General features: G+C 41.0%; 1 protein-coding gene across 3 annotated transcripts; it reads left to right on the forward strand.

The window, feature by feature from the left end:
• Positions 1–1,223: 1,223 nt before the first annotated feature.
• Positions 1,224–27,349, forward strand: DHTKD1 (dehydrogenase E1 and transketolase domain containing 1). Of its 3 annotated transcripts, none has more exons than XM_075273970.1 (17): positions 1,224–1,455; positions 4,251–4,406; positions 5,530–5,741; positions 8,333–8,527; positions 9,711–9,980; positions 11,376–11,547; positions 11,986–12,184; positions 13,874–14,186; positions 14,309–14,393; positions 14,659–14,798; positions 16,418–16,568; positions 18,275–18,381; positions 18,478–18,642; positions 19,420–19,502; positions 21,580–21,749; positions 22,911–22,996; positions 25,717–27,349. In XM_075273970.1, exons 1-17 carry the CDS (start codon positions 1,287–1,289, stop codon positions 25,825–25,827), a joined length of 2,784 nt encoding a protein of 927 aa, XP_075130071.1. In that variant the 5' UTR covers positions 1,224–1,286; the 3' UTR covers positions 25,828–27,349. The 3 variants fall into 3 exon arrangements, with proteins under 3 accessions (XP_075130071.1, XP_075130072.1, XP_075130073.1); XM_075273971.1 differs by having other exon boundaries at positions 1,224–1,443; XM_075273972.1 differs by lacking the exon at positions 8,333–8,527.
• The last annotated feature ends 419 nt before the right edge of the window (positions 27,350–27,768 follow it).

Consider the following 27,768-nt stretch of genomic DNA (forward strand, 5'->3'; position numbering starts at 1 on the left):
TAAATAAAATAATAAAAAATAAATAAATAATACGCTAATAAAACGCCGTTATTAAAGGTTATAGCCCCACCCCCGACGACACCATACAAAATAAAAATTACCGTAACGGAGAGGAAGAACTATATTATAAAGTTTTTCAGTGACACTTTGTGTTATTAATTATTATTTTTTTTAAATTGAAAACCAGACACAATTTCCCTCCTATTTTGTTTATATTTTCCCAGATATAAAAAAATGTAAAACACATTCGAAAATAAAGATAACATAAAAATAAAGCCCTATATGTCCCCGAAAAAAGACGCAAAAATTAGTTGACTGACACATACGGGAAAAATGTTACAGCCCTCAAAACCGCACATACAAAATAAACCTAAAATGTGTCTGGTCTTGAACCACAAATTGGCCCGGTACTGAAGTGGTTAAAGGCTATTCACGCATATGTGGGGCTCTATCAGCATGATTTTGCTGATAGAGCCCCTTTAAAAAAAAAAAAAAAGCTAGGACTATAAAGAAAATCTTGGGTTTTAGGCTAAGGCCCCACAGCACTTCTCGCAGCAAAAAAACCGTGGTGGCAATACATCGCAGTTCTTCCTGCAGTTCTTTAGACAGAAAGTTTGCGGTTTTCCTCCGCGAACTTTCTGTTACAATTATACCTATGGGGGAACTGCTACTGTTTCCGTAGGTATAATTGACATGGTGTCCGCACTGCGGTTTTTACTGCAAATTGGGCAAGGGATTCTCTAGAATCCCATACACTGTGCCCTTACTGTAAAATGCCGCAGGCAGCGTTTCCATCCCGTGGGGTCCCGGCCTTAGAGGCTGATTTCTCTCTAAATCACTTTCGTATATATATATATATTTTTTTTTTTTTGGGGGGGGGAAGGGCTGTTAAAATGTGGAAAAAGTTCCTTCTCTAGCAGTTATTAAAACAAATATGTCCCTCCATAGGTCATTACAGGTTTAGAGGCTTGTACAGAGCACACTAGATTTACTACTTCTTCAGTAGCCTCGGGCACAGAACTGTCATTCTACAATTTGACACTAGAATGACTGAGTAACAACAAAAATACAACATAACTCCTCCCCTAACACGGATCAAGTGGATGAACCCATAATGCTTAGTATCGCGCCCCCGGAGCCAACCAATCATCTGTAGGGGGAGTCGCCTGTTAGCGCTTACCACGTTTTTTTGTATTGAGTTTGCGCACAAGCCTGTAATTAGTTCTATTAACTGTTTAATCGCTGCAGTGCCGGCTATAGGAGGCATAGTCACTCACTACTACACTATGTCGGCCTGGTTTAGTCTCTCTGCTCGAGGTGCTGGACTGTGGAGGCCCGTTCTGCATAGGTTCTACCGTACAGAGCGAGGGGTATATGGATACAGACCGAAGAAGAGCGAGGCTACAGGCAGCCGTGTGAAAGGACGTGTCTACGAGGCAGCAGGTAGCAGTGCAGGTGTGTGGGGCCTGTCACTATAGCTGACACCTCGTGCTGCATGTTTATTCGTGTGTGGCTGGCGGTGCTGCCTAGAGCTGTCCAATGTGACAAGACAACACGAGGCTGTGACTTATGTCACTAGTACAAATAGGGGCTTATGGGGGAGGGGATCCATAAGTCAAAAGCTTCCCCTTACCCAGCCTGTATGGTTAGGGAATTCAAGTTGGCAGTGACCTCCTTTTACCTTGACTTGTATTTTTGCAGAATGTGCCTGTTGCACTACATTCACATATGCACTGGGTTACATTAGATTCACACTAGTGTCGGTGTGTCCACCGCTGTGGTCTGTCACAGGACCAGAATACTGGGCAACCTGACTGCTAAAATAGTGGACACCAACAGAACACAACTGACTCCCTTGTTCCCTCTGTCCATTCTGGCAGGACTTTTTCATCTAGTGATTTTAGGTGGACAGTCACTTGGCCTGATATCAAAGGGATCTCTCCAAGTATGTTGTAGGACCTTTCATACGGTATTATATACAGCTAGAAAGCCGACTTTCCCGTTCTGTGCCCCCAGTGACGAGCTATCAGTGCCGGTACTGTAGCTCTTCACTGTCAGAAGGGCGTTTCTCACAGTCAGTCAGGAACGCCCTTCCTCACAGTAGTGTGTATTGTGCTGTACTGCGAGAGCAGGGTGGAACACCTCCCTCCCCTCCTGATACTACTCTTCCAAAGAAGAGTACTGCGTGGGTGTTCCTCACCAGCCAGCGTCATGGCTGGGCGGTAAGGAACGCCCCCTCTCACAGTACATTGCAATAGATGCTGCTGTGAGGCAGGGCGTTCCTGACTGACTGTCAGAAATGCCCTCTGACAGTGAAGAGCTACAGTATCGGCACCAATAGCTCTTCACCGGGGGCACAGAACAGGAAAGCTGATAGTGCGCTGAATTCCTAGCATACAATAATTGTAAATATATTTTAGAATACAAAATGGATGGCAGATACAAAATTGAGGATTACCTCTAACAAAGGCACCAAATAAAATATTGACAGTTGAGGGACACCTTGCCTTGCCACAGCATGATGCCAGAATTAGATTTCAGAACCTTGAGCCCAGAACAGAGCCAGTGGTGGATGGCACTCAGAGTCCTTTGAGCCTGTCACAGACTATGTCATAAGTCAGTTTTAATAAATGCCCTGGCTGACGTAGGGACAGAATGCTTATTTTTTTTCTGCTAGCAGAAATAATTAGCTACTGACATCCATTGAATTGAATGGGAGGTGGAATTTGTGGCGTATTCCACGGCAAATACCCATGTGTGAACATACCGTAAAACTCCCCCACACCTCCCAAATGTTGTCTTGGCTCACTCTAGTCTCTGTGACAGCCAAATCTAGTTTTATGCTTGGTTCACATCTGCGTTGGTATTCTGTCCGTGGGAGTCCGCATTGGACCTCTCGAACGGAATACCGAACACAACTGCAAGCGTTGTGCAGTGAAAACACACGGACCCCATAGATGATAATGGGGTCCGTGTGCTTGCGGCACGCTGCCTGCACGAATCATGCAGACAGGAAAGTAGATTGCGAACTAATTTCCTGCCTGCATGATCCCTGCGGAGATCTGGCGGCAAGCACGCGGACCCCATTATAGTCTATATGGTCTGTGTGCTTTCACTGGCACGCCGCTTGCAGTTCGGGACTCCCCCGGGCGGAATGCAAATGATGATGTGAGCGAGGCCTTAGAGATAGTGGGTATGCCATAAATGTCTTTTGTGATACAACCCCTTTGAGTCAAGGTAACAAATAGGAGTATTGAATCTATGACAGTTGTGCATAAACCTTGTGACAGCTGTGACCTGCGTTCTTGCCATTCAGCATATTTTGCTTCATGTTACATCCAGAGTTCAAGTTCTCTTTTAACCTTCGGGTTGTAGTCTTCATGCTTTCATGATATTTGATCAGTGGTACTTACTGGAATTTGGACTTTACTAAGTTAAACAGTGGTTTCTGTATGTATAGTCTGTTAAGGGCATATTTTTTTTATTAAAAAAGTATAACTAATGTTTTTCTGTGATTTGTACTTTTCCAGTAAAAATATTTATTGTATATAGTCGTACAATAATGTACATAGTTTATATATTGTACTTCACTGTATACAGTACTGTAAAAAGTTGTAGGCAGGTATAGAATCATTTTGACATACACTGCCATACTATTGTATGGCAGAAGTGATTTAATGATCTTGGGTTCAAGTTTACAGCATCATTATAAAATAAAATAAAAAAACCCTATGTAACTAAATTATAAGGTTTTAACAAATTATTAAAATAATATAGAAAATTAATTTCCCTAGACCACAAAAAAATAAACCTAAACCCATTAGGCATCCCCCATGTCTGAAAATAATGAAATGTTAGAAATATTTGTTCTATTAAAAAAAAAAACCCTGCCCCCATGCACAAACTATGGGAACGGGGTGGCTATAGCTTTTCACACGTTCAAGCTAGGATGTTACTGAAAACTCCAACCAGGGGACCTGTATACAAAAGTAATGGAACTCCTGTCGCTGGAAACAGAAGCCAAGGGATCGATGAGTATTGATTTGTGATGTTTACATGTCAACTTGCAGCACAACGAACGGACCTGCTGCTGTTGGAGATGGAGGCTTAGGTGAGTATTTGTTTGATAGGTTTATAGACCCACTAGCAGCAATATTAAGAAATGTGTTGGAGGATTCCTTTTAATGATAAATATTTAAGCTTGTGGACAATTACTGATAATTCTTTTGTTTCTTACATACTTTTTGCAGTGGATCATGGCCTTGCAAGACTCCTTACAGCTTACCGTGAGCATGGCCACAAAGCTGCAAAAATTAATCCATTGTTTACTGGACAAGCAGTGATGGATATGGTGCCAGAGATACAGATACTCACTGAAACTCTCCATGGACCTTTTCGTACATCAGGTAAAGAGAATCTATGCTTGATGATCTCATTTGTGACCTTGTATTGCAAGTGTATAGATTGCTATAGGGTATCTTGCCATCCCAATTTTTCTGTTATTGCATATTTTATTGTGCAACTGTATTTTGTTAACAGAAAAAAAGTGCAAAGATCAGATATCTCAAATATACAGATGTAAGGTTTTTGGTTTTTTTTAGAATTTTAACTTTTTCCTTTGTTGGATAAGACACTTTGAGATTTGTTTGGATATTATTTTGGTTGTTATGTATTGTTTTTTTTATAGTTTGATTATTCCTGATAGGTACAGTAGCTTGTATTAATAAAATGCTACAATTTGTATTATGTTACTTTTTTAGATTTGGAGAAAAAATACTTTTTATGCAAATGAGGCGATTTGTGGGCTCAGAACCCCATCATCTTCTCTTTTCACCACCACATGCGGAGAGTTGATCCTTTCACTGCTATGGCATTGCCCATCCTACATGAGCAACAAAAACAGTGCTCACTGCTTCATTTACATAAGACTTTAAAGTTATTCTTTTTTTTTTTTTATCTATAGATCTGACATACATCTATAGATCTGACATATATTATAACAATAATGTGCTCTGTAAGGTAGTGGTAACAGTAGAATATTTTTGGAGAAGTCTTTACAAATGTCTAGAAAGGTATTTTAGGTTATGATTATTAATTAATAGATGCCAATAAATCATATTTACCCCATTTTTAGGGTCAATTTCATGAAGAAGTTGTTAAGGGCAATAAATAGTTTGAGTTATCTCACTGCAATATGCCTCCAGCTCTGATCACTTAAAGGGGTTGGCCACTCCCAGACTAATATTGGCCACTCCCAGAACCAAATGTTATTATTTGCATAATAAAAAGTACAGTTTTGCAATATACTTTTTGCACCAATTCCCCAGTTTTCTAGATTTCTGCTTGCTGTCATCGATTATGCTTACCTCTAGTTGATGAAATTCTGACCATGGTTATGATGTGATATACAGTCCATGATCATGTGATATACCGTCCATGGTCATGTGATGGACACACAGGTGCACAAAAAAGTTTAAAAAAAAAAAAGCAGTGCCTTTATACAGTTTCCTAATCTCTTCCTGTAAACAGGCTTGTTACATATAGAAAAAGAAGAAGCGACTCTTGAGGAAGTTCTAGCGTACCTTGATCACACATACTGTGGACAGGTTTCTATTGAGACAAGCCAGTTACAAAGTTTAGAAGAACAGGAATGGTTTTCCAGAAGATTTGAAGAACTGAAACGGGAATCCTTTTCTACAGAAGAGAAGAAACATTTAGCGAGGCTGATGCTGGAATGCCAGGTAAATCTGTGCACATTTCAAGGGGACACTATCGCACAGTTTTTGTTTTGAGGCTGAGGCTGCTACATTTAATCTCAGTTACAGGAGGAATACAACCTCTTGCACACTGCTACATGGTATACAGAGCTGATCTGAGTCCTGTAGGACCCAGAAGCTCTGGCAGGACACTGCTCCTGGCAGATCACATGTCTGCCGGGTCAGGGGGCAGCTGATTTATGGCTGCGTCCATAGCTGTGTATACAGCGCTCATTGAGGTAATAAATCTGCCCTGCTATCTCTCTGGGAGCTCCGGCTGAAGCTCCTAGTGAAAGCAGCTGAACGAGCTTGTGCAGCTGCTGTGTTCTGGCTTGGACGTACAGGTACGTCCGGGCAGAACTAGACAACCACTATCCGGACGTATATAGTCTATGGGCGGTCCGGAAGTGGTTAAATGATGTAATAGCCTTGGCTCTGGCACATAAAGGGTGGCCCATGTATGATCTCTGTATGGCTAAATACCTTATTGAGATGGAACAAGCCTTTTAATGTGGCCTGTGCAGATCTGACAGCGTCGCTCACTGCAGTCTGGAAAATCTGGTTCCACCATAATTGCGCAGTAAGGGTGAATTCACACTGAGTAAACGCTAGCTTATTCTGAACGTAAAACACGTTCAGAATAAGCGGCGTCTAAAGCAGCTCCATTCATTTCTATGGGAGCCGGCATACGAGCGCTCCCCATAGAAATGAATGGGCTGCTTCTTTCACTCCGTGCAGTCCCATTGAAGTGAATGGGGAGTGCCGGCGTGTACGCTCCGGCATGAGCAGAGCTTACCGTATACGCCGGCACTCCCCATTCACTTCAATGGGACTGCACGGAGTGAAAGAAGCAGCCCATTCATTTCTATGGGGAGCGCTCGTATCCCCGCTCCCATAGAAATGAATGGAGCTGCTTTAGACACCGCTTATTCTGAACGTGTTTTACGTTCAGAATAAGCTAGCGTTTACTCAGTGTGAATGCACCCTAAGGGTGCATTCAGACTACGTAACGCCGGGCGTGTATGAGAGCCGTACACGCCGGCATTACGGCAGACTGCCGAACACTTCCCATTCACTTCAATGGGAGCGCTCGTAAATGCCGCTGTTACGAGCGCTCCCATTGAAGTGAATGGGAAGTGTTCGGCAGTCTGCCGTAATGCCGGCGTGTACGGCTCTCATACACGCCCGGCGTTACGTAGTCTGAATGCACCCTAACATGTATGTATGCTGGTACGTGTTTATTCTTCATGTAGCTTTATTAATTTTTTTTTTTTTTTTTGAGATCGAGACCATTAAGAGTTAAATAGGGCCACATTTACTTATTGGTAGACAATGTAAACATACACAGATGGACTCAAAATGTGCCAGGTTTATCACAGTGGCTGTTTCAGGATGATAAATCTGGTGCATCTATTTACTGTTTATACCACCTGTTAGTTTGTTTTCTTTGAAGTCATACTTTTTTATTTATTTATTTTTTATTTTCTATTTTCTGCAAGATTCCTGCTAAAACTACATGTGCCACCTTGCTCCAGATTTTGGTACATGTTACACAGTGGCGTAACTACCACCATAGCAGCGGTAGCAGCTGCCACAGGGCCCGGGACATTAGGGGCCCGGTGACAGCTGCTACCGCTGCTATCATTATTCTCGGAGGTCTTTTCGGACCCCCGAGTATAATGATCGGGGCCCCCTGTTGGTGGAATACTTTCCACCAACAGGGGGCCCCGAAGCTGCAGCAACGGCTGAGACACAGGAGCTGCAGGTCTGGCTCCTGTCAGCGCTTCAGGATGCTCCCCCTCTCTCCCCCCTCCCTTTCTCTGCTGTCCTCTGCCCACCAATGAGAGGAGGAGGCGGGGCTTATCCCTGCAGAGTTCCTGCCGTCTGCACTGGAGGAAGAAAGGAAGAAGGAAAATGAAACTAAAGCTACACAGGTACGTACTGGGGTTACTTATTAATATCAGGCATATGGGGTGATTACTTGTGTTTTAGTAACTCCATGTGCCTCATATTAATAGCAGTTAACCCCATCATCTCCCTCACATTAACCCCTGTTTGCCTCACCATAAGAGTTACTGATATGTGAGACATATGGGGGTAATAATAATGAAGATACTTTATTATTACCTCCATGTCTCTCACATATCAGTAACTCTTATGGTGAGGCTTACAGGGGTTAATGTGAGGGAGATGATGGGGTTAACTGCTATTAATATGAGGCACATGGAGTTACTAAATTGTAATGCACAGGGCCAGATTTTTTATCCACAATTTGTCCTGGTATAGCGGTCAGCGGGTGACGTGACAGTATTTAGTCCTGTAGGGGCCACTATTGGGTATAATACTGTGTGCAGGGGCCACTATGGAACATAATAGAGCGCGCAGGAATGCGTAGGAGGGACTCGGTCGAGATCTTCGGTGTCGGGGGGGCCCCATGTCAAAAGTTCGCCACGGGGCCCCGCCATTCCTAGTTACGCCACTGATGTTACACCAAGGTGGAATTGCAACCACAATAGTAAACCTGCCCCATTGTTTGTTACTAGGCTGTTTATTTAAGTCTGCCTTCTTTCCCACAGGAATTTGACCATTTTCTGGGTGCAAAATTTTCAACTGTAAAACGATATGGAGGAGAGGGAGCAGAAAGCATGATGGGTTTCTTCCATGAGATGTTTAAAATGTGTTCTTTCAGTGGTGTCACAGATGTGGTTATAGGAATGCCACATAGAGGGCGTCTGAACCTTTTGACTGGACTTCTCCAATTTCCACCAGAGGTAATAGTTAAAATATAATTAGTTTGTGTGTTTAAAATTTTTAGTTTAATATGAACATCTCTCCATATTTCTGGGCTATATTACTCACAAGAAAACAAATGTCTGTGGTGCAAATTTAGTGTCTTCTCATAACTGAAAGCCATAATTCCTTTAGGGTATGCAAAAGCTACATGAATCTAGATGACGCTATTAACAATCAGGGTCAACAATCTGATAATTCAAACTATAGATGGGTGTACCGAAGTCCCACTGGTTTTTACCAGCTCTAAGCTGGTGGCCCTGTTGGTCATGAGTCTTTCATCTGCTGCACAAAGTTTCCTTGGCCAACAATTGGGTTTATGTTGTTGTAACAAAAGGCAGCTTGTAACCTGAGTCATTAAGAAAGCATAAAAAAAAAAAAAAAAAAAAAAGAGTAAGGAGTACGGTGATAAGGAAGTGCTGATATGGTCCTGACAGTGCCGTGATGTCAACATCATTGAGTCTTTCTGGGACTAGATGAAGAGACAGATGGATTTCATTAAGCCCAAGATGTCTGTAACCACCTCCCTGCTGAGTCCCTTCAAAAACTGTGTGAAAGTTTACCTAGAGGAATTGATGTTGCTTTAAAGGCAAATGGTTGGGCAATTAAGATCTAAATTAAAAATCACAATTAATTAAACTTTAAGAACCCTGTATAAACTAGGAGGGCATGGGCAGCCAATTGCACAGTTCTGTATACAGTATATACTGAGAGGACAGTATATAGTGTATGTAGTGCCATCTTTGTACTATAATGGCAGGCGTGTGTACACTCTGTATATACTATATACAATAAGGGAAGGATGTGTAGCATGTGATCACAATGTAACTTTTTGGAAATAGCCAAATGATAAAATGTAAACATTTGTGCAGTGATGTTGGTGAAAACTGGCATTGTACAGACAACTATTTCAAAGAGGATTGTCTGTTTTAATTTTATTTAACCCATTCCTGTTTGGGGGTTTTTGAGAGTCTGCAGGTCTTCTGAAAGCTAGTTTTTACATATAAAGTATATTAGGAAATCTGAGAACTTGCAAGGCCAAAGTATACCAGTGGATCAAAGTCCCGTTTTCTTTTTTTTTTTTTTTTTTTGTTCATTGATTTTATGTTCTTTTTTTCCCCACAATTATGACTTACTAAGTATTTTGTAACCTTTTATTTGTAGCTAATGTTTCGTAAAATGCGAGGCTTAAGTGAGTTTCCAGAAAACTCCGCAGCAATAGGTGATGTTCTCTCACACTTGACTTCTTCAGTCGATTTGGATTTTGGATCAGATAAGAGTCTTCATGTCACAATGTTACCAAATCCTTCACACTTGGAAGCGATTAACCCCGTCGCTGTTGGCAAAACTCGTGGAAGGCAACAGTCTTTGTCAGAAGGAGACTACTCTCAAGATAGCTCCGCACAACCTGGTGATAAAGTTGTCTGTCTTCAGGTAAGCAGTTGCATGTACAAATTGTATGTCTGACTTTATAAATATGCAAAATAATGGCTTTAAATTAAATGCAAAGCTTACACCACTAAGTTTATAGAATGATGTTGAATCCCTTTTGACTTTTTAATACTAGATTGTTAATGACCAACAAGGATAGTAACTGGTGTATTTAAAGGGGTTTTCCCAGCAGAAAATCCTTTTTATTTAAAAAAAAAAAAAAAAAATCTTTTAGTGCTAGTGATGGGTTAATAAGTACATCCATATACCGTACCTTTAGCAGTTTTTGGATTGATTTCTGGGTGTCTCTGGTTGATGCTGCATCCTCTGTGTTTTACATACCGTAGCTTCCTGCTGTGCAGACTTCTTGTGTAGCTGCTGCACTAACTCCCTCTCACTCAGTCCCCCCTCCTCTCTCACTCCATTACAAAACACTCCGTCTCACAAAACCTAGCCCCTCCCACCCTCACTGTCTTGCTAAGACTAGTCCCTCCCACCCTCAGTATCTCACTAATTCTGTCAATCCTGCCCATTACTAGCCCCTCCAACTCTCCCCGTCTCCCTGGCTAACCTATTCCGCCCACAGGGAGGAGCCGTTTGCTGGAAGAGGAAGGCTTGGTAAGTATTGCTGGGGATAGGGAAGGGGGAAGAGTGATGTTGAAGTTCCATTTTGGAAGCGGTGAAACGGAACATCACTGGATTACCAGATAGTGTTATAGGGAATGTGGGTAATTTATACTTTTTTTTTTTTTTTTTTTTTGTGAAGTAAATTAGAAGTTAGGTAGGGGGAGAGAGTTTAGTTTAGGGGTTAATTAACAGTTTATCCTGGACAACCCCTTTTAAGCTTGTCAGCGAGGTCTATCAACACTGGTGGTAACATTTGGTAGAGTGTTGTGACTTCCGTTTTAAATGGAAGGCACAATGGCTGGGTGAACTCAGTCTAGGAAAAGGCTTTCTGGATTTTCTTTCATTCCCACCTCTCTCAGACCTATTGGTATAATTGGTTTACAGGACCTATGGCTTGCTGGTTCTCTGTTAATAACCTGTGGCCACTGCTGCCTTATCTCTATTTACCATGCCTACGTTTGATGTACAGAGGAGGAGTGGCTGCTGGCTCTCTAAAAAGAATCCCCCACAGACTCATCAGTATCTGACTGCTTCAGAGAATTTGCCACAGATTAATCTCACCCAAGCTGGCCAGCCACTGATTCCATACCAACTGACCCCCCCCGCCCCCATTTGAGGACTCAGAGCCAATTCTGTGCCAGGTCACATATCAACTATTGAAAGCCATACAATCCATCACCTCTTCCTTGAAGAGAAAAATAGAGGTGGTCAAGACTGGTGTCAGACATATTATTGATACTGTATCGTTAATTAATTTTTGTCTTTTTCAAGGTTCACGGTGATGCTTCCTTTTCGGGTCAAGGCATCGTTGCTGAAACATTTACGCTTTCAAATCTACCCCATTACCGAGTTGGAGGAAGCATTCATTTAATAGTAAACAATCAGTTAGGATATACTACTCCCTCAGATCGTGGTAGATCATCATTGTATAGCAGTGATATTGGTAAGTGTCCTTTGTGTTAGACTCTGTGGTTCTATATGATATTAATGCAATTCCTTCTAAATGAAGATGTTGTATGCGCTTTCAGTTTTGCCGCCCGATGTTGTTTGGCTGTTTTAAAACCAATTCCTTACCACATGCGTCTTCCTCATTATCATCCTTCTAAGCTGATTGAATATAACATGACATTTTATTTTATATCTCTCTCCACCTCACAGACACCAAAAGGACATTCTTGTGTCCTCTATTGAGTGAATACAACCATACAAATGTGCTTAGTGAGTGCCCATTTCCCAATCTACACACAATGTAGTGTGCACAGGGTCTAAGTAAGCAGGCATAGAGTTACAGTGAACTACCTATACTAGGACTGGCATCTGTGATAAACCATCTCAGAATTAGCATGTGTTAGTAATTATCTTCTGATTTTATGATCTGTAGGTAAAATTGTTGGTTGTGCAGTAATTCATGTCAATGGAGACTATCCGGAAGAAGTATTGCGAGCAACGCGATTAGCAGTTGAATATCAAAGGCTTTTTAGAAAAGACGTGATTGTAGACTTATTGTGCTATCGGAAGTGGGGCCATAATGAGATGGATGAGCCCTTCTATACTAACCCTGGAATGTACAAAATTATCCGGTGAGTTCACATTTTATTATATTTATCAAATTGAATGACGCTAGGTTCACACCTGCGTTCAGCCTTCCGTTCTGTGCTTTCCGTCTTCTGCATGCCAGAAGACGCAAAGCACAGACTGGGTCCGGCTGTGAGCGGCGGTGAGCGTTTTGCGCTCTCCGCCGCGAAACCGGATTTGCATGTCCGACTCTGTGTCCGGATTATAAAACCCGGTTTCGCGGCGGAGAGCGCAAAACGCTCACTGCCGCTCACGGCCGGACAGCTTTCTCACCCATTCAAATGAATGGGTGAGAGAGACTCCTGCAGGTTTCCGTATCCTGCTCTGTTTTATGCAGGAAATGGAAACCTGCACAACGTAGAGGGCAACGCAGATATGTAAGCAAGGCTTTATTCATACCACATTTGCTGAATACATTCTGTGTATACCATGCATATTCTGCAACTGTTTCTATATGTAACCCAGCAAACCTGTCATTGTCATAGTCACACCGGTGGCATACATTGCACCCATAGAAGTGTAAGGATATGTTACATTTTATACAGAAGATGTTTGAGTAGAGCCTATGCTATATTTTAGAGAACCTTGTAAACCTTCAAAAAATAAAGATAGATAGATACCGTATTTTTTGGACTATAAGACGCACTTTTTTCCCCCAGATTTGGGGGGAAAAGAAGGGTGCGTCTTATAGTCCGAATGTGGCGCCTGGCACCCGCTGTACTAGAGAGACGGATGCCGGCAAGGGATAGATGCAGGTGCCGGGGCCTGAGACATCGCTGCGCTCCTCTGCCCTGCATGAAGCCAGCAGCGGCAGGGGCGATGCTATTCCACTCCTCCGTCCCCCTGCCGCTAGCTTCATGCAGGGCAGAGGAGCGTAGCGATGTCTCAGGCCCCGGCACCTGTGCCAGCGTCTGTCCCTCGCCGGCATCCGCCTCTCTAGTACAGCGGATGCCGGGTCAGTATCGGTGGCCCCTTCTCCCCCGGGGCCGGTCCCCACCGGACCCGTACCTGTGAAGTTGCAGGCCGGCTCCTGCGCGGCGATATCGCAGGAGCCGACCTGTTCGGGTGAGAGCCGGGAGCCTAATGAGGCTCCCAGGCCTGTCACGGCTTTATTAGTATTGCGGCTGGGTCTATGACCAGCCGTAATACTAATATACAGAATGTCCCATAGACAGCAATACAGTTGTATTGCCGTCTATGGGACTTGCAATCAAGTGACCGCAGGTTCAAGCCCCCGGGGGGGAAGAAAATAGTAAAAAAGAAAAAAAAAAAAAAAAAAGCTTTAAAAATATGAAATAAATAAAAGTTCTAAATCACCTCCTGTCCCTAGAATATATATATAAAAGTAGAAAATCATATATCATAAACCACCAGGTTTTTTTTTTCAATACAAGGTGATCTAAGCAATAGATATTCCCCAAAATGGTATAACTAAAAAGTACTTCTGGCCCCGCAAAAAAAAACACTCTATGCATCCCTGTACAGCTGCAGGGTCACCTGTCAATGTGGCCTTGCAGCTGTTGCAAAACTACAACTCCCATATATTAAATATTTTACCATTTTTTGCTTCAAAATTTTTTTTCCCTATTTTCCTCCTCTAAAACCTAGGTGCGTCTTATATAAAAATACGGTAGATAGATTTAGAATTTATATTACAGACATGAATTTGTTTTGTTGTTTTTTTTTCCATACAGGTCCCGAAAAAGTATCCCAGACATATATGCTGAGAATTTAATATCTGATGAACTACTGACTGCAGAAGAAGTTGAAAATATAAAATCTACTTATTACACAGGATTAAATGACCATCTCACAAATATGACTTTATACACACCGCCACCTACTAACCTTCAGGCTAATTGGAGTGAGATGGCTGAACCAGGTGCTCGGATAACAACATGGAACACTGGGGTCCCAGCTGATTTGCTCAAGTTTATTGGTGCCAAGTCGGTAGAAGTTCCTGATGAAATTCAAATGCACAGTCATCTTTTAAAGATGCATGCACAGGTTGGGTCTTATTCTTAAAATCTGTATACTTGGGATTGAGCCTACTTTTAGTAATTGGGAGTGTATGTGATCTCAATTTATTTAAAATTCTAACAGTTTACGGGAAGTATGATTGTGTTTAGTCTAGAATACAGAAGCTACAGGAAGGAATAAAGTTGGACTGGGCTACAGCTGAAGCATTGGCTTTTGGTTCTTTGCTCTGTCAAGGTGAATACATTTTCTCTCCTGATTTGAATACTCACTAGAGCTGATTTTTAACTGTGGCTGGCATATTGTTAAATTGTCTGACTTATTTGCTTCATTTATGCCATGATGTATATATCAGGGTTTCTTGTTTGTTTTATTTTGAAGGGGGGGGCGGGGTATCTACAGTCATAAATCTGCCTTTTTTGCCTCCTTTTTTTTTTTTTTTCTTGTGGTTTCATGTGAATTTGTATCTTGCTTACTTTTAACAATTTATTTCCTCTTCAAGGCTTTAATGTTCGATTAAGTGGACAAGATGTAGGACGTGGAACATTCAGTCAAAGACATGCCATGGTGGTTTGTCAGGAGACTTATGACACTTTTATTCCCCTGAACCACATAGCATCTGACCAGAAAGGCTTTTTGGAGGTATGTTTACCTGAGACCGTTAACACCACCTAATGAACTGTTTTGTTTGTGATTTCATGTGGTTTCAGTAAACTTTACATAAATGTATAGTATAGGTAATTTTAAGAAACTTTATAATATAGGTTATCAGAGTCTCATTCTGTTCTTATCTGGTTGTATCCCTGCTTCTCCTCTATCTGTTTTGAGACCGACTATGGATCACATAATTTGGATGACTTATGTCTATAGACATCTGTAGAGAGGGCAGAGGGAGGAGTGATCAGAAAATATAGATGAAAATAGAAGAAAAACAAACTTAGGGAGCCTTCACACAGAGTTTACGCTCCGCTCATTCTGAACGTAAACTCGTTCAGAGTGAGCGGCGTAAAAAAGAGATCCCATTGACTTCAATGGGTGCCGGCATACGCGTGCTCCCCACTGAAATCAATGGAAGGCTTTTTTACCTATTGCTTTCAATGTGATGCGCGTGTAAATACATATGAAGAGATATGTCTATAATGCTGCTAAAAGGCAGACCAATATATACCCTATAATGGTTAAATACACAGACCTTGATGAATGATTACATAAACAGACCCCAGTGAAGCACTAATAGCCACAGTGAATACTCCCTCCAGTGATGTATCATACCGTCTGAGGAGAACTCCCGACGCGCGTTTCGTCCAAGAAGCTGGACTTTGTCAAGGGACCAAAGTCCACTGGGCTTACCTGCTCATTTCCCAAGTGACTAGCACCTGCTCTCAGGGGGGAGGGAGGGGCTGACAAGCAATGAGCTCCTCAGATAGGGGAGGGGGGAGGTGAGAGCTCTGGGATTACTGTGCTGTCTATCTTCAGCTTTTCCATTTATCAGCCGGTTTAATTGAATTTGGCTGATAAGGGCTGAGATAAGGAGTCCGTTACCTCTGTATGTAATGCAAGCTGACTCAAATCCAGCTCTGCTACATCAGTTTCCACATCAGCTTTAAATGCATTTACAACCAATCCCTCATTACTGACTGCAAACATAGCAGAGAAAGTGAAACCCCGCCCACCAATGTGCAAAGAAATCCAGGAAGTGAAGAGAGCACAGAACCTGGAGGCTGCAGAACAAGAGTTATAGGAATACCCCTTTAAAAGAGAATACCAAAATAAAGCAGAGAGATGGTAGATAATAACATATTTGGGTGATATGACTGTCTGTCTGAAAAGCAGAGCATTTCACTTTTAAAGTTTACTACTAACATAAGAAGTACACTGTGTCCTGAAAAATAAATTTCAAAATCACTTTGGTAAGTCAAAGCATCTCAGTTATTGTCATATAAATTGACACATGTTGTGTCCCTAAAAGATTAAGATGCTATAAATCTGCAGTGCCACCTAGTTAATAGGCTACATGTGTGATTGCTCATGCATTGGATGATATTCAATGATCCTGCAGTATGAGGAGATGATATGGGCTCCATTTTAATCCATATTTATACAGACTCTTTTGTAAGGCTGGTTGATGAATTTCTACCTATGATTATATAATGTGTAATATTAGTTTAGTACATTGTTGCTTGCTATGAAATTTAATTTTGTTTAAAAATCTAAACAAAAGCCTGCAGTACTTTTAATTATTTTTTTCCCTTCCGCTACAGGTAAGCAATAGTGCTTTATCGGAAGAAGCTGTCCTTGGATTCGAATACGGCATGAGTATAGAAAGTCCTAAGTTGCTGCCAATTTGGGAGGCACAGTTTGGAGATTTCTTTAACGGAGCACAGATCATATTTGACACCTTTATTTCTGGAGGTATGATGGCATTAAAAGTCTATAATTTTAAAAAGAGACTATATTTGAGACAACATTTATCAAAGCTGGTAATATGAAAGTTCACAGTTGTTCTGCTGCTAAGAAGGTAAGTTTTGTAATGTTTATTATTAGGTGCAGAGTAAGCCTGGAACTGAATGTAATAGGTTTTCTTAATTCTCTGTTAACAGCAGAAATCATATTGCCATAATGTTTGTACATACCATTGATTCGACCTTCAGTAATATTGTAGTTTGAATATGATATAAGGAAACAGCTGTCATGTTAAAGAGGTTGTCCAGGCTATACTTTTAAAGTTAAACTCTGCTGGGGCAGTGGGAAAAAAAATAAATATATATATATATATATATATATATATATATATATATATATATATATATATATATATATACACACACACTGTCACCTGTCCCATCTGTTTCCTCAGCAGGCCTCAGGAAGAGGTCTCGTGATGTCACTGTTAGTGACATTCAGGCCCTTCAGGTTTATATAGAAGTATATACATCATATTGCATATATAAGAATGGACCTTCCCTAGTAACAGTAAATTGTCTAGAAGAGTGACACCAAGTGACAGGAACTTTAGGGTGTTTTGTCAGACAGAAACCGGCAACATTTAACATTTTGTTTAGAATCAAATGCTCTATTAAATGAGACTAAGTTGTCTAAAAAGTTATATAAGGAAAAAGTATGTTTTTGTACCGTGTTAGCCAGTGGGTATGAAATATAAAAAACAAAATACTTTAGTCTTGAGTAGTTGATACCTTTTTTAATGGCTAACTAATAATGATGACAGATTACAAGCTTTCGAGGCTCTCGGCCTCTTCCTCAGGTATAGTATAGTTTACTTTCATGTTGCCAGCTTTGGTAATATACTATACCTGAGGAAGAGGCTGAGAGCCTCGAAAGCTTGTAATCTGTCATCATTATTAGCCATTAAAAAAAGGTATCACCTACTGAAGACTCTCAAGGTTTTTATATATAAAAAGTTATAGTCCAGTGTACCCTTTTTGTTTTTTATCCTATTCTGTGGATAGCTATAGACTTGTTCCTGTTTTGGTTGATACCTTTTAAACTGTTCTGCATATTTGTTATTTATGCTTCGACTTATGCATAAAACAAGTCCGTATTTCTACAGCTACATGGTTTTAATTGCCCCAAATAAATGCACCAATTTTATTGGCTCAAAAGTGTGCTAGACTCTCCGTGTGTTGCTATAACTAAGGTATAGTGTAGATAGCCTCCCTTTTAAACATGTTCATTAAAGTGCTGCTGCAACAGCAAGATTACAGAGGGGCAGCAATAGGAAGGGAATTACTTCAACCTGCACATGACTGGGCCAGTTTATAGTGTGAAAACTGATTGTCTTTGCTGGGCTGTCTGATCTGGCCTAGGACCACCTTACTGGTTAGAGGGGCTAATTGGTATATTGGATACTAAACGTACAGTACATGAATGGTGGAAACTTGCGAAAAAAACCTGACTGTGTGAGAATCAGTAGCAGTAATCAGAAGATCAGTAGCTACTGAAGTATCCAATGGTTTGCAGATGTAATAATAGGGTCCCTCTTTAATTTTTCACTATTTCAAAATTGTATGAGTACATATTGTATATGGCACTGGCCAAACACAAAGTACATCATACTGTCTTACTACATTGCATCAAGATTTATTTTTTTACTCGCATAGGTGAAGCGAAGTGGCTTTTACAGAGCGGAATTGTTATTTTACTTCCACACGGTTACGATGGTGCTGGTCCAGAACACTCTTCCTGCCGTATTGAACGCTTTTTACAGGTATTCTCAGATATCACCAGCTTCTATAACGTGCCATGTAATTTGTAAATTAAACACATAGTTAGAATATTAATATAATGTTTCTTTTCTGTGTAGATGTGTGACAGTACAGAAGAAGGAGTAGATGGTGACAATGTAAATATGTGCATTGTTCACCCCACAACACCAGCACAGTATTTTCATTTATTACGCCGGCAAATGATAAGAAATTTCAGAAAACCTCTAATTGTGGCCTCTCCAAAAATGTTGCTCCGATACCCGGTAATCAGAGTTCTCCTTCATTTTGAATTATGTATTAAGTTTATAAACATTACTGTTGGCCATATAAAATGTGGGAACAGAGGAATAAAGGTATCTTCGACCAAACATAATGGCACCATAATGCACAGAGATTTTTATGGACAATAGATTTTTTTCAACGATTGTCAGGTTGTTGTTCTGCTGCATTCACATAACAAAGGTGCATAACATGAGTTGTACTTTGACAGTCTATTAACTTGACACTGATGCTGCTGTGTAATGTCCATTAAAAAACTGACTTCACATAGTTGTTATGCACTGGCGTGTGAATATATCTTTAGACTTGGCAAGGTTTCGTAAAAAATGTAATGGGCGGGATTGCTAGTCAGTGGGAGGGGCTAGGCTTAGTGAGACAGGCAGGGTGGGAGTGGCTAGGCTTAGTGAGATGCAGGATTTTGTAACTGAGTGAGAGAAGAGGAGGAGGGGGCCTGAGTGAGAGGGAGTTAGAGCAGCTGCTACACAGGAAGCTGCAGAGTATAAAGGTAACACCTTGTAAAACAAATACAGAGGATGCAGCAGCAACCAGTGATACCCAGAAATCACTCCAAACACTGCTAAAGGTATATTGGTTCACTTATTAACTCATCACTAGTACTAACAGATCTTTATATTAATAAAAAAAAAAAAAAAAAAAAAAATTCTGCACAGAAAACCCCTTTAAGTTGTTTAAAGCAACTGCCCTTTCCCTTGAAAAGATCTTGACACTCATTTGGTATTTTATTTATTTGTTTTTTGCAGGCTGCTGTTTCAAGTTTTGAAGATATGGCACCTGGAACTACATTTAAGCCTATTATAGGAGACCTTTCTGTAGACCCCAAAAGGTACATTTCCTCCTCCATTATCCAAATCCTCAAAAGTTTTATAAAAGGGACTTGTTCACCTGACCATATTCTGTTTCTCTGTTATGGGTTCTTATTATGGCATCAGTTTTGCATTTTGTCGCTTCTTTGTCAGAGATATGAGGCTATTCTTCAACTCCTACACATATATTAATATTTGGAAAGCTGTCATAAAAATTGTGGCCAATTGTGTTACTTTCTTGTAAAACCATGGTTTTAGGGGACTGTACTTTCTCATGGTACATTCGAGCTTGTCCTTAAGGCACATGCATTGCTGAAGTACGGCAGCAAAACTACAGTGAATGAGCAATGCAGCACCTGGCATGTGAAAAATTCTGGGAGCTTTGTGTGATAGGAAGCAGCTGATCTTCAGGTGTCCCTAATCTTAAGGATAGGCCATTGATATATTTTATTTTGGACCTTTCACGTCCTCGGGGCACATGCAGTGTAATACACCACTAGAAAGCCGACTGCTTGCCTGTTCGTAGCGGCACCAATAGCTCTTCAGCGGGGTTACAGAACAGGAATTCAGCATTGATTAATTCATTCACCACATGTGCCCCGAGGACATGAAAGGTCCTCTTTAAAAGGATCCTATCACTCAGACACAATTTTTCCTAGGTACCACGTCGGAATAGCCTTAAGAAAGGCTATTCTTCTCCTATCTTTCGTCGTCTTCTCCACGCAGCCGTTCGCCTACAATCCCGATTCCTGTCGGTATGCAAATGAGCTCTCTCGCAGCACTGGGGGCGGGCGCCAGCGCTCAAATAGCACTGGGGGCGTCCCCAATGCTGCGAGAGAACTATCTCCAGCGCCGCCTCCATCATCTTCAGGAAAAATATGAAAACATACAACTAAAGGCAAAAAAGTTTTAGATGATAACCCAAAAAAATCAACAATATAGAACATGGACAATGGAATCATCATAAGAAAAAAACAATGATTTATTTGAAAATATTAAAAAACATTATTTATAACAAAGTACAGAGACATAAACTTATACATATAATGGGACCAATGCTACCTGTCAAAGAACATACGTGGTAGTTGAGAATATGTAAGCATGTAACAATGAACCAATCCAGCAGTGGAGTATGGTGATGAAAAAATAGCCTTTGGCAGAGAGATCAGCATCAGTGAGTGTTTATATGTAGTGAAGTCATAGTGACAGCTTTCATACAGGGGTTAATATAGCTAGCTCTGCACAAGGACAAGTGTAGAAAATACTGTGGATGCTGGAATGAAGTGAGGTAAAGTAAATGAAGTCAAATCATGAAGGATAGTACATACCACGATTGAACGCGCCCCGACGCGCATTTCGCCGTAAAGGCTTCATCAGGGGACAAAGTATGGTTCACTTAGCAGAGATTATATATAGTGCATTGATGAGAAAAGAGGAAACGCATGAGGGGACACACCTAGCAGTGTGTGGATGTCATTAAAAAAAAAAAAAAAAAAAAGACACAGACCACAACAGCGCCATGAGAAAATGGCCACTTGCATAGTATTGTAAGCGGCCATTTTCTTGTGGCCTGTGGGCATGCGCAGTCTGCTCTGCCCGAGGCCTAGAAGTTACAAGTCACCAGAAAAAGAGGCTGAATATGACGCTGCTGAAGAAGGTGGAGGTGGAGCTGAAGAGAGTTCTCTCGCAGCATTGGGGACACCCCAAGTGCTGTCTGAGCTGCAAGAGAGCTCATTTGCATACTGACAAGAACTGGGATTGTAGGCGAACGGTGGCGCAGAGAAGACGACGAAAAGTAGGAGAAGAATATCCTTTCTTAAGGCTATTCCAACGTGGTACCTAGAAAAAATTGTGTCTAAGTGATAGGATCCTTTTAAAGTCTTCAAGCTTTTAATGGGTAAATTATAAGGTTGCTGACTAATAGCTTAGTTACTCTATGAAACTTGTTGTTTACATTTCTTTCTAACTCCCTGCAATCAGTAACTATATGTTAAACCTTATAAAGATAAGAATTTGTTTGACACTGTTAAGAGGAATATTTATAAACTTTTTTTATGGATTGATCAGTAGTACTTATTTGTGTTTCCCTCTTAATAGTGTTAGCACAGTTATTCTCTGTTCTGGGAAACATTACTATGCTTTGGCTAAACAGAAGGAAACCTTGGCAGAACAAGGACACAGATTTGCTATCATTAGGATAGAAGAACTATGTCCATTTCCACTAGAATCACTCCAGCATGAAATGGACAAATATCCGAAGGCCAAAGGTGAGTTCATTTGACATGTGTCTCTTCAATTTAGCAACACTGGTAAGTGCAACTAACAAAATTAAAGTCTGTCAGTAGTTTTGCAATCTACAGTCTCTGATTAACTTCTATTACAGGCTGCTCTGCAGTCTATTATAAAAGTGCTGGTATTTTGCAGTGTATTCGTGATCAGACCCCCTAGGTTTCAAGACCCCTAGTATTAAAAATTCAAATCGCTGTTCTTTCCCTAGAACACAGATATAAAAGTACTTAAATAAAGTGAAACACATACACATTAGATATCCCTAATGCCTGATATACTAACTTTTAAAGATATTTTTCCCATTTGGTGTATGCCATAACAGTGGGGGAAAAAAAAGAAATAAAAGTTTTGGATTTTCTTTCTTAAACATAATTTCTATATAAATGTGGTATCCCCGGAATTGTACCGACCATGGCCAATGGGCCTCGGCCATGTTTGAAGACCCAACATCCTCCATAATAGTACAGCAGATGTCAGGAAAAAGATGTAACAATAACAACTGGACTTATATAGTTCACACTTTTTTACTCTTTATTTATTTTTTCATTCATTGTACAGATGTAGCAGTTGTTAATATGACGGGCAGGTTGTGTTAGCACAATCCACCTACGGGTAGTTGAATTGAATTGCCAGGCAGCATCCGCCCTCTCCTTCACAGTACAGAGATAAATCCTAATGTGTCACTAATGGCAGACGCAGGCCTTCTATAATTCAGTCAATTAAATGTAATACCAAATCTCCTGCTTTTGGCTCTAGAATCAAATGGACCAAATAATGGCCATTGGCTTTCTATTGCTTTCCTGCAAAGAAATCAGGAGCCATCACCGTACAGGGATAAATCGCCCACCGATATTTTATTTTTAAGAAAGTGTATGGGCAGTAGTGAAGGAGGTGGGAGAGATATGGGAGGAGAGTGAGAAGGCAGACACTGTCCAGAAAGTCGAAGTTGTGAGGATATACCTCCAAATACAGCGCCATACATCAGCCATAGTGTTCATTTGATCTTATTAATTCCCCTCAAGACTGTTTACAGTTTTAACAAATTTAGCTTTTTTAATTTTATTTAAATTTTTTTTTCAAATTAAAAAAAATTACATAAAGATCAATTTACAGTAATTGTTCTCTAACTTTCTCTAAAGATTTCATTTGGAGTCAAGAGGAACCTCAAAATATGGGTGCTTGGACTTTTGTTGCACCAAGATTTGAGAAACAATTGGGACGGAAGGTAAGATTTCTGTGTAACACTTTTTTTTTTTTTGTATGTAGCTTGTGAGCCCCACATAGAGCTCACAATGTACATTTTTCCCTATCAGTATGTCTTTGGAATATGGGATGGAAATTCATGCAAACACGGGGAGAACATACAAGCTCCTTGCAGATGATTTTTTGCCCTTGGTGGGATTTGAACACCAGGACTCCAGCGCTGCAAGGCAGCAGTGCTAACCACTGAGCCACCATGTGGCCCCTTCTGTGTTACACATTCTCATTGAGCGCTCTCTATTAGTGTGCATGCCTGAGGCACTGGTTTCCTAATTACATCATGGAAGTCAGATTTGCATATTCTTCCCATGTTCCTTTGCACAGTGGAGCACTCGTGGCTTAATAAGACTCCACACCTAATTGGTGGCCTCTTCCTATGGAGTGACGATATCCCCTCAATCCTGTCTAAGCCCCTCACCTCTGCCAGGTCAGTCCTCTCTGCGCCAAGCTGTCGAGATGCGAGAACATCAAAACGTCTGTCTTTGGCTAAGGGACTACCTGGTATAATCCCAACATCATTGCAAACAGAGGCCTCTGAGAAGGTCGGCATGATGTTAAAGAGAGCGCCCTCTATTGGTTTGCTTAACTGAGGCTCTGTCTTCGTAATTACATCCTGGAAAATAGACTTGCACATTCTCAGGGAGCGCCCTCTGTTGCTGTGCATGCCTGAGGCACTGGCTTCCTAATTACATCATGGAAGACAGATTTGCATATTCTTCCCATGTTTCTATGATTGGTAATTTTCTATATTGAATACAGGCATTTTTATTTTGTTCATATATACAACACATTCATATCATAAAATGACATTCTTTGGTGCAGAACTTGGTGTAAGGCCCAGTTTACATCTGCGTTTGGGAAGTCTACTTGGGAACCCCCCGAATAGAAACCTATAAGCATTAACCCCTTCCCGACATGCGCAGTAATAGTACGGCGCATGTCGGGTCTGTAACTATGGCGACTGCCCGGGAGCCGGGCGGCCGCCATAGCCGCCGGGTGTCTACTGCTTTAAGCAGTAGACAACCGGCTCTAATGCCTCCGATCGGTCCCCGGACCGATCGGAGGCCTTAACCCCTCTGGCGCCACGGTCAAAGGCGCCGGAGGCGCAATTTTCCCGGCGGTGCATGGGCGCCACCATTTTGCCCGGGATCACTGCCTCCTGGAGCATGCTCCAGGGCCGACGTCATGTTGCCATGACAGCCGGGAGCCTTTACAGGCTTGTCTGCAAATTTTCTCTTTTGCAGGCTGGTCTATGCAGCCTGCAAAAGAAAGGATGATTTTTTGCAAAGCATTGCAATGCATTAGCATTGTAATGCATTGCATTAGTGATCAGACCCCCTGGGGTTCAACACCCCTAGGGGGTCTAATAAATGCAAAAAAAAAAAAAAAAAAAAAAAAAAAAAAATGTAAAAAGTATTAAAAGTTCAAATCACCCCCCCTTTCCCTAGAACACATATAAAAGTAGTTAAAAACTGTGAAACATATACATGTTAAGTATCCCCGCGCCCGAAATCGCCCGCTCTACAAATCTATAAAAATATTTTTCCTGTTCGGTAAACGCCGTAGCGGGAAATATAGTCAAAAGTGCCAAACCGCTGTTTTTTCACTGTTTTGATTCTGATAAAAATTTGAATAAAAAGTGATCAAAGCAATAACATTTCCCGAAAATGGTAGAACTAAAAAGTACACCCGGCCCCGCAAAAAATGACGCCCTATGCATCCGGCCGTCGGAATATGGCGACTTTTAGGTAAAAAAAATTTTTTTAACACAGTTATGGATTTTTTTTTAAGGGGTCAAAATGTAAATAAAACCATATAAATTTGTTATCCCTGGAACCGTACCGAAACACAGAATATAGGGGACATGTCATTTTGGCTGCACAGTGAACGCCGTAAAACCAAAGCCCGTAAGAAAGTCGCAGAAATGCATTTTTTTTCAAATCCACCCCATTCTGAATTTTTTTTCCTGCTTCCCAGTACATTATACAGAATAATTAATGGTGGCATCATGAAGAAAAATTTGTCCCGCAAAAATTAAGACCTCATATGGCTCTGGGAACGGGGAAATAAAAAAGTTATGGGGTTTAGAAGGAGGGGAGTCAAAAACGAAAATCAAAAAATGCCATCGGCGGGAAGGGGTTAAAATGCGGTTAACCTGGGAAACCCACGGACCCCATAGTGCAAGCAAAACTTTTCTCTCTCCGCATGTTTCGTGCAGAAACCACACGGACCCCATTATAGTCTGGAGTCTGCGGGTTTCTTTTAGGTAACTGCTTTTTGATTCATATATGTTTCCATTTGGGGGAGTCCCCAAGCAGACTCCCAGAACAGAAACCCGAATGCAGATGTGAACCGGGCCGAAGACTGTTTCACATTACATTGTGCAGTGTTTGTCAGAGGTATAACTCAGGACTACTTCGTGACTTATATGATCGACTGATCGCTCAGTGTAACCCTGCAGTTGCATTTGGTCATAGAAGAAAAAAGGTATACCAATGTATTCCTGCAAATTAAGACAAAAACACCCTTTTGACATCACGAAGTGAATAGGGGCCCTTGACTATTTTCAATATGCATATGGAAAACCTAGATACTACAAAGCACTAGCTAAGCAGCCTAAGTGTATGAGTTGTCACACCCTCAGTTGTACATCCTCTAGAAATTAATTTTTATTTTTTTTTCCAGTTACACCTTGTAAGCAGACCTGCTCTTCCTGCACCAGCAGTGGGAATTGGGACTCTACACAATCAGCAACAAGAAGAGATCATTAGAAAAACATTTGCACAGCTAGGATAAACTACTTTTTTGCAGACATTTTTGAATTGTATCCAGACATGCTCCTCCTTTTATCAAGAACTATTTTAGCAATTGGATGAAACAAGATAACTCATTCCTCTCAGGACAGGGATCAAACACTAATGTAGTTTTTAATTTTCTACAATTATTAATATCAAGCTGCTGGACTTTAATAGAACTCTAAATTGTATGAAGACAACCACCTAAATTGGATAGACTGTGATATGTTAAAGGGGTGGTGGGATCTCCATTACAGGGGTTTTCTGGGTCCCTATTCTCTCTATCCATGTCCTCTTCTGATGCTCCAGTGATGATGTCAGTGGCTAAGTATTCACATGTGATATTCGGATACATCTAGTGTTGTAGCGCTGCATCATTGACATAGCAGAGTTAAGCACCAGTAACTGCAGAGGCTAGCGATTGACGCCGTATGGGGAGGTCATTGACATCATTGTTGAAGCAATGGAATCCAGCGCAATGAACTGGAATTCTGCAGATGAAACGGGAATACCGATTACTCAAAAAAACTCCTTTCCTGCCATCATGTCATTTTTGGGAGGTCTTGAATAGGTTAAGCAATACTTGTTATTGGCATTTAGTAATAAAGTCTTTGTTTTAGTTGTGGCTTCCATGTAGACATTTGGAATAGCTGTACCATATTTAAAGTAGCCCTGTCATCAGCCTATGATAACCTTAACCAAATTACACAATATTTCTTTATACCATTTTGGCTAATAGGAAAAGTGGTCTGGGTGCCACTGTCTGTTAGCCAAAATGTCACAAAAGTATTGTGCCACTTGGTTAGTGCTTCCTGACCGCATAACTTAAAGATCAAGCTATTTGCAATGGGACAGTTTGCAAAGCTGCAATATGTTTATGGACCTTGTTTTTCCTTGGCATTCCTGCTTTAGTGGTGGTGCAGGTTTGGCTGTAACTATAACAAACTCTAGTCTGGCTGTCATTATCAGGACCTAATTGGCTCAAGACTTGATACTGGCACGAGAAGCTGTGGATTGTAATCCTGTCCTATACCTCCTGTGCTACAGGATCATTGGATTGTCAGGTCCCCACAGCATAGGAGTGTTAAGACATTGAAGTAATCTACATGGGGACCTGAAGTAATTGGGTTCCCCAGCGGAGGCTTTTATGGCCTGTGGACCCAATCACTGCCTTGGAGAAAGAATTATGACACCCAAACCAACACTGATCTGTTTTCCTCCTCTTGTAAGTCTATTGGATGGCTTTCTGAATCGATGTGTCTGATTGGCAGGAAAGTACCAGTCATAGTAATCACAGGGAAAGTTTTCTGCAGATACAGCTGCATTGTATATATTATACACTCTACCTTCATTGTTCTGTCAGATCTGATCGAGAATATACATAGAGTACAGCTGTTATAGTGTTAGTGTATACCACAAGACGCATAAAATAAAAAATACATATAATCTCCCTCACATATTATACCATAGAAAAGCAAAAAAATTTTTTTGATTTGTATACATAGAATAGCTATTCTTTCCCTTTCTCCCCAAAATGAGTTAACTACTAAGTTTATATGTACTCATAATGGTTCTATAGTAAGACTCGTTTTGTAAAAAAAAAAAAAAAAAAAAACACTTACGGCTCGTTTACACAGCAGAAAATTTTTTCCAATGTGTGTGTTTTTTTTTTTTGGCACAGCTAGCCGCGACAAGATGCTGAGGTAGTGCATTGGCATTCTGTCGCAGCATCCCACTCCTGATTGGGCCTAAACGGGAGCTTGTCTCGAGCCGCGGGCGCCGTGACGGACTCAGCCGTGGAATGGGCAGCAAGATAGGTCATGTCGCTTTTTTTCCACTACTAGGTAGCGGGAAAAAAACAAAAAAAACAAGCGGCTCCCATTGAAGTAATTTGGAGCCTTTTTTTTTTAGGTGGATTCCGCGTCAAAATTCTCCTGCAATA

The sequence above is a fragment of the Leptodactylus fuscus genome, chromosome 5 (assembly GCF_031893055.1).
Source record: "Leptodactylus fuscus isolate aLepFus1 chromosome 5, aLepFus1.hap2, whole genome shotgun sequence".
In the NCBI taxonomy this organism is placed as follows: Eukaryota; Metazoa; Chordata; class Amphibia; order Anura; family Leptodactylidae; genus Leptodactylus; species Leptodactylus fuscus.

Bases quoted from the DNA above. Each gene is read 5' to 3' on its own strand.
- DHTKD1 (XM_075273970.1), top strand. From the start codon at position 1,287: ATGTCGGCCTGGTTTAGTCTCTCTGCTCGAGGTGCTGGACTGTGGAGG. The intron at 8,528-9,710 runs GTAATAGTTAAA...TTTTATTTGTAG, and splicing joins TTCTCCAATTTCCACCAGAG to CTAATGTTTCGTAAAATGCG. The intron at 19,503-21,579 runs GTACATTTCCTC...CCCTCTTAATAG, and splicing joins CTTTCTGTAGACCCCAAAAG to TGTTAGCACAGTTATTCTCT.